This window comes from Coffea arabica, chromosome 1c, assembly GCF_036785885.1.
Source record: "Coffea arabica cultivar ET-39 chromosome 1c, Coffea Arabica ET-39 HiFi, whole genome shotgun sequence".
In the NCBI taxonomy this organism is placed as follows: Eukaryota; Viridiplantae; Streptophyta; class Magnoliopsida; order Gentianales; family Rubiaceae; genus Coffea; species Coffea arabica.
In genome coordinates, this window is record NC_092310.1 from 51,798,007 (window position 1) to 51,805,392 (window position 7,386).

General features: G+C 35.6%; 1 protein-coding gene across 1 annotated transcript; it reads left to right on the forward strand.

The window, feature by feature from the left end:
- Positions 1-1,398: 1,398 nt before the first annotated feature.
- On the forward strand, positions 1,399-6,029 carry LOC113742231 (vacuolar protein sorting-associated protein 24 homolog 1-like). Its single transcript, XM_072076626.1, has 6 exons — positions 1,399-1,934; positions 2,051-2,127; positions 3,775-3,877; positions 4,885-5,006; positions 5,460-5,645; positions 5,746-6,029. The coding sequence occupies exons 1-6, from the start codon at positions 1,823-1,825 to the stop codon at positions 5,803-5,805; spliced, it is 660 nt and encodes a 219-aa protein (XP_071932727.1). The 5' UTR covers positions 1,399-1,822; the 3' UTR covers positions 5,806-6,029.
- Positions 6,030-7,386: the final 1,357 nt, after the last annotated feature.

The following is a 7,386-nucleotide window of genomic DNA, read 5'->3' on the forward strand; positions in this document are numbered from 1 at the left end:
CATGACTTGAGTTTGGATTCATATAAAATAAATTCAAAACGTGATATTTTTTATGAGGCTATGCACTGACATGCAAGCCTAGCTTATTTGAACTTTGGTTTCAAAACTCTTGGAATATGAAGGGATCTCTCTAATAAACAACTCATTTCGGCTCCCAGTTACTCAATGGGTCATTCGGATGGACAACGGCTTGTTGGCCCTTGGGCTTTTCATAGTATCTTAAAACCCTTCAGCACGTGGACTTTGATGATTGTTCGTATAAGTTCCTCCCCAACATCCCTGAGCTAAAAACATACCAATGGATTTAATGGGCATTGTGTACTGAAGGAAAAGACATACTGGGCCTCATCAAAGTCCATACTGTGGGCCACTAGACAGGCCAACCGGCGTCTTCTCTGTTTAATGACTCTCTACATTAATGCGCAAACTAATGGTATAATCCTGGATTGTCTTGATTCCAAGCAAAATAGGTTCTCTCCACCTTTTTCATTTTTGAGTATTACAATTTTCTTTTTTTTTTTGGTAATTAGAAATTCTAGAAAAGGGAATTTTACCCCATTTCAAGGTTAGGGCAAATTCCTGCATATATTGCATGACTTAAATTTAACTAAATTCAGCATTTAAACTTAATGAATTTAGATTTTAACATATTCAGATGCGTTTGATAACAAAAAATCTAATATCTGAAATAATTAAATGACACTGAATTTTATAAACAAAGTTTACTTCAAAAAAAAGTGGTAAATTATTTACTTATATGCATTCAAATATATCAGATTTAATACTTAATAACTTAGGCAAATATATCAGATTTAATACTTAATAACTTAGGCTTTTTAATAAATTCAAATTTCAGATTTCAAATATCAGTTTATCAGACTGCATCCTTAGAATATACGACTTATTAATAAGAGATTGATGGAATTAAATGTTGAATCCAAACTTCTCCTATACAAAATTGAATGAAGTTTTTTGCCTACATTTCTACCCATCTCATGGATGATTCTACAATTTCTCAATTTATGATAACGAGTCTTATCCCCTTAATAAAATTAAATTTCTACTTTAATTGCCTCTAAATTGTGTAACAAAAACTTGACATCAATCTTGGACTTGTCCAGTTATTTTTAGATAAATGTTTCCTCATCTTAACATATTATTTACATATTATTTACACACATTGACTTGTTTACATTATTAATATATTTTTTATCTCATATATATCATTTTCAAAAAAATATTAACTATAATATTTTTTTGAAAATTTATTCCAAACAATCTCCAGTCCAAACGCACTCTATGACTGATAGTGTTCTAGAAATCGTCAAATACTAAAGTTTTTTTTTTTTTTTTTTTTGGAAGCAATACTTCAGCTTTTACCTTTGGTCAAACTCCAAAGAGACAGCGCGTGAAAGCGTCGAGGAAGCAAAACAAAATTTTAAAGCGAAGTCACCCAACGAAACCACTCACGAACCCGCTGATCGTCACACTAGTTAGTCATAAATTCGGAATTCCTAATTGCTAATAAATTTTTGAAGCTTGTACGGAAAAACGAAAAAAGGGAAAAAATTTTGATCAATTTTTTGGAGAAATAGATTAAAAAAATATTCTGAAAAAAAAGAAAAGCCAAAAGTCCAGAAATTTCACTACCACCATAATCATCAACATCGTCAACCCATCATCGAGTTAAAGAATCGGAATCCTCCTCCACTGGGGTACAGAAAACACGCAATTATATAGCAACAAATCCCGCTCCGATCGTTTTGCAGGGGAATAGAGATAATCTGGTTTAAGGGTTTTACAGAAAAAAAAGAGGGAAAGGATGGAGAAAGTGATGAATATGATAAAGCCGAAGCCTAACCCGCAACAGTTATTGAGAGATTGGCAGCGTCGTCTCCGTCAAGAGTGTCGCAATATCGAGCGCCAAATCCGAGGTATATATGATGACTCTGATCATAAGATGTGATTACTGATCTGGGTTTTGCATTTCTTTTTTGGTGCGAAAAAAATTTATTGACTGATTGATTGGGGCGTTTTGTTTTGTGATTAGATATACAGAAAGAAGAGAAGAATGTGCAGAAAGCAATTAAAGAAGCAGCAAAGAGAAATGACATGGGTTCTGCCAAGGTATTGCTTTTTTCTTTTTCTTTTTTTGGTACACCAAGGTATTGCTTTTAGTAATTGTGCTTATTGTTTTATTTTTATCTATGTTCTTACCATTTTGAATTTTAGTCGAGTATTCTGATAATTTACTGAATTTATGGGAACCATTGAATTTTACATGTGAAAGATCGATTTTTTTTTTTTCTATTTTGCATGATCTAGTGAATTTTTTTTATTGCCGTTTGTTGATTGTGTCTACAAAGTGATCCTATAGGACTGGTTGACTCAAATTTGCAGCAGAGACTGAATTTTGAAATGGATTTTGTGCAATGGAGACTAGGTGTAAATACTCCAGTTTTTGTGTAGTTTAGCTTGTTAATTGATTGATTCCCTTTTGTTAGATGAAAGAAAATTTTTGCTTATGCAGAGGTAAATGCTATTTACTGCACTTCATACTCTTAGGACTTGTGCTGCTTTGTGTTAACCCCTGCTGAAGTGGTGGTGCAATTCTCATGCAGTGCATCTGCTCTCAGTGATTAATTCTTTATGTTTGGTAACGATGGATTGATGGCTTGGTTGATGGCTTGGCCAAGTCGTGCCACACAACCAGGTGTTAAAAGAGAAATTTTAAGTGCAGATGTCATAGTTGATAAAAATTAGATTTTTGTTTGGATTTGAGGCAAAATAGTACAATTTGATGTTTACAGCTTGCAATGATACAAAAATTATGGCAAGATGATTTTCTATTACATGGTTTTAGGAGTCAAAGGATTTTGGTTCATTGTTATTGCAATATCCCTAGTCATCTGACTGAAAACTGAGTAGTGATCTAAGGTGTCACCTGGTGAGAATTTGAGGTTTCTTGATTGGTGTGTAGGAGAGTAGAGAATGTCTTTCCCTTTCTTAGGACTTCTGAATTTTGAGCTGTTGGACATTTTTCTTCATCCTGGTTTGGATGTTCCAAGAAACGTTTTTCAAATGAAGGAGAGTCTAAATGAAGTTTCTTGTGGCAGCTATCAAATGTATTTCACTTGTAAGGCCCAAAAACCCATCATTCACAATGCTTAGCTACAATTCATTTACAATCTTTCACATCATGAAACTGAGATGAGGTGAAATAATGTGTCAAAATGATTTTTGTATTGTTTGTCTGCAAAGTGTTCTTGTTGTGCACCAATTCTCTGGAACAGATTAGGAGCTGTATCAAGTGATTATGAGCAAAGTAAAAGGAGATGCTCTTTCAAGCTCTTTAGGAAGTTATTGAAGGGAAAAAAGACGTTTTTGGGTTGTTTTTCTACTAAACTGATATCCTTTCCCTTACCCAAAGCCTTTATTTTTGTACCTCATTGTCTGACATTTAAGTGGATGGATCAATGCTTGCCTTTGTAAGTCATTGATATGAATGCAACTTCAATAGGATGCAATGCCCCATGAACTTAAACAGAAGAAGGTAGACTTTGAGATGTGGAGGAATTTTATACTTTTTTCTTTAGGTTGCTTGTAGCTGTATATTTCAGTTCATCTTCTGTATTCTCAATATCACATTGATTATGACATTTTGAGCTCTCTGTCATAGGTTATTACTGTTGTCATTGCGTGCTGTGTACTGTGGTAAATGAACAATTCGCAGCCTTTATTGATACATTCTTTGTCTTTTTGTACTCATCTCAGTCCCTTGCTAAAGAACTTGTGAGATCTAGAAAGACAGTGAACCGTCTTTACGAGAATAAGGCACAGATGAATTCAATATCAATGCATCTTGGAGAAAGTGTTGGTATGATCCTGCTTCTATTTTATGACTGTTCTTTCCTCTTGTATGTTTAGGTTTTATTGTGAACCAATATTCATCTGTGTGCATTGAGTTGGTTTTGCATTCTTCACCTGGGAACTGGGTCTCATGTTTACTTGATGAACAGCTGCAACCAATTGATATTGACTGATTATGTACTCCCGTCCCTCTTACCTTTTTTGGTGAGGAAAGAGGCCAGCTAAATTACAATATTGTTTGCAATAAGTTCACTAAATCATGATGGTATCATTAGAGTAAGAGATCATGATGCTGGCTTAAACTGCATGAAGGAAAAGGATATTTGATTTAATAGCAGCTTATGGAGTTCACTTAAGTTCAAATGCTGTCAGCATTTAATAATCAATTACTCCGAAATTGGATCTTCGTTCTTTTCTGAATCTTGGGTCTGTTTGGATTGGTTTTCTTGAAAGAGTTTTATAAGATGGGTGAGAAGTGGGGATTGTTTGTAATTTTATTTGGAAATAAGTACACAGTTACTGGCCTGGCACGGTATGTAGACACAAAAACCTATTTGAGTTAGCCACTGCATGAATAGTGCAAAATCTTAGAAACTTCACAGAGATTTTTGTAGTTTCCCAAATTCAGTTTCAAAATATGAATTTTTATACCAATCCAAGCATGTTCATTTGACTATAACATCCTACAAATTAGAAATCTTTCCCCTAAAAGATATTTTAAAGCACCCATATATAGTTGCTTGTTATGCTCTCTCTCTCTCCCCCCCCCCCCCTTTCTCTTCTCCCCTTGATTCCACAAGCCTACTTCATGATCAATTGTTATCTGACAATCTAAATTTATTTGAACTCCTTTCTACTTGTGGATCTTTGCTTTAGCAGAAGTCATTTTTTTTAGTCTGCTTTGACTTTTCTAAATATGTGTCTGTGTGACCACTTCCTTTTCTTTTAACTTTGGATTCTGTTTTGCACCTATAAACCTCAAGTTTGAGCTTTCATTCACAATGGATTTTGCAGCCATTGCTCGCACTGTGGGACATTTATCAAAGAGTGCTGAGGTCATGAAGCTTGTCAATAATCTGATGAAGGCTCCTGAGGTGGCTATAACAATGCAAGAATTTAGTAAAGAAATGACCAAGGTAACACATTGATTTGTGTCCTTGAAGCTGGTTGATCATTTTATTTTTTGTCCACCGACTGTTGACATGTGGATGGTTTGATATGCTAGACGTAACTTGCTTGTCGTATTCGTTTTTCTTATTGAACCATCAGTCATCTTTTACGCTTGGTGATCTTTTCAGATATATGGTGCTAGGCTTACCTATTAAGTTTAGGAGTGCACTTGTAAATATCTTCAAAGACTCCAAATTTCTTGTGTTAAAGTGATAAAATTTAGTAGATTGTAATGTAAAACGTCGTATTAGCAGCTGAAAGTTGAATTTGCTTGTCAACGCTTTGCAGTTGAGTCTATTGCATTGGTAAAAAGCAATTGTAGGCTAAAATCATGTCTAGGCTTTGTAATCTATTCCTACAATAAAAAGAAATTTTGTTTTAATTTCATCATATACTTATTCCGAGATATGTTGCTGCAGGCTGGTGTCATAGAAGAGCTTGTGAATGATGCCGTGGACAATGCCCTGGATTCAGAAGACATTGAAGAGGAGACTGAAGAAGAAGTTGACAAGGTCTTGACTGCTATTGCTGGTGAGACTGCTGCACAGCTTCCCGAAGCAGTCAGGAAGGAGAGGTTGAAGCAGCCTGCCCAGGAAGATGTAGAGGTACGAAACGACCCATACTTGATCTAATTCTTTGCCATGCTTGTTCCTTTCTCTTCTGAAATAAGTTAAAAGGAGAATTTCTTCTGGTGTCATGCTGCAGGAGGATGATGAGGAAGAGCTTGAAGAAATTAGGGCGCGTCTCGCCAAAGTTAGATCATAACTTGAACCTCATATTGTCCGCCCACATCCCAGTGTCCCTGAGAATGTAGAAGTATTGTATTGATTAATGCATGCCAACGTTTGAGAGGCTGCAGCCATATTATTCCTATCGCAGATCGGAAGACAGAAGATGTGAAAAACATTACGTGTTGTACAAGAATGGGCTCTTGTTAGAAGGACAACCCTAGCTGCTGTGTATATATGATAATGCACGTTTTTGCTTGATCCCCGAATACCATCGTGCCCTTTGACCTTGCGAGAGAATGATGATCTAAAATCTGCATCACTTCCAAATGAAAAAAGCCCAAAATTCTGTAAAATTGGATTGGCGTAATCCAGTGTCTTCTTAGTTTATTGGCTTACCCCTCAATTTTGGTGTTTCATGGCTCGGCTGGAGTTTTTTTTTTTTTTGGGGTGCTCAAGTGGACTAGATGAGAAAATAATGAAGTTGCTTCAGGACAGAAACAAAGTTCAATAAGTACGTATGATTTTCTGGATAGTAGTAGTGGTAAATTATCGGTGGGGTGCAAAACTAAATATTTGTAAAGGCAGATTGTCATATAAATATGATACGCACCAGAATAAGTCTATCCTTCTGCCAAGTGAACGCGCAGCAGCATACACGACATGTTTGGAATAACAAAATGTACCGAGGAATTGGAATGCTTACAAATCTTAGATTAAAAGAGACGCTTAATTTTGTCATTTACCAGAGACTTTAAGTTATTCCTATTGTTATAACATTCATAGGGAAATCAAGAGGAGGGATTGGCAGTTTTCCTTTTCAGTGAAGTGGCAACATTGCAGCTGGGGAGTACCAATTAACAACTACTTATTCTTGATTGAGCACTTTTGAAGCTAAAAACATGCTTCACTCTTTCGCTATGCATTCTTGCTTTCAGCTTAATTTTGTCACCTACAAAATTCAGTCCTGTGCCAATGCTATTAACCATTCTATTTTTGATGACAAGTACACATAATGCTTGTAATTGATATTTTCAAAGCAATTTTTCGCAAGTAAATAAACGGTGACGCAAGAAGAGTTTTGCCCTCTCTGATGTCCACTGACTAAAAGGGCAGTTTATATTGCTTTTCTGCTTCTACTTTCAACAGGCAACTGGACAGGATTACATGGTAGTTAAAGACCTTTCTGAATTTTGGTCCTAAAGGTTACAAGATTTGTTCTGTTGACTTCTGTTTCCAAGTTCTAACTGCCTTTTAAGAATTTTTAGCCACAGTAGCTGTTTGGAAGACACCAATCTAATCGAGTTAGGTAAACGCAAAAAGTTTTTAGCTCGGTAGCAGTTTAAAAGAGACCAATGCAATCGATCAAGTAGGTAAAGGTGGGCTAGTCCATTTATGTATCGGGTTTGTGAGTTCACGTTGACACGAAAGTGTAGTCTTGAAAGCCACTACAAGCGTCAAACTTCAAAAATACCTTTGCTTAAACTAGCAATTTATAGACCATTATATTATGTCTTCAATTAGATTGCACTGTCTATGACAATAATTTGTGAGTGAGCATAAATTACTCTTTTTAAGGAGTCCACCTACACAGAGTGACTGAATAACACGATATTTC

Excerpts from the sequence above, each read along its gene's own strand:
- LOC113742231 (XM_072076626.1), top strand. The coding sequence starts at position 1,823 with ATGGAGAAAGTGATGAATATGATAAAGCCGAAGCCTAACCCGCAACAG. Across the intron at positions 3,878-4,884 it reads GCATCTTGGAGAAAGTGTTG|CCATTGCTCGCACTGTGGGA; the intron begins GTATGATCCTGC and ends TGGATTTTGCAG. Across the intron at positions 5,007-5,459 it reads TTAGTAAAGAAATGACCAAG|GCTGGTGTCATAGAAGAGCT; the intron begins GTAACACATTGA and ends ATGTTGCTGCAG.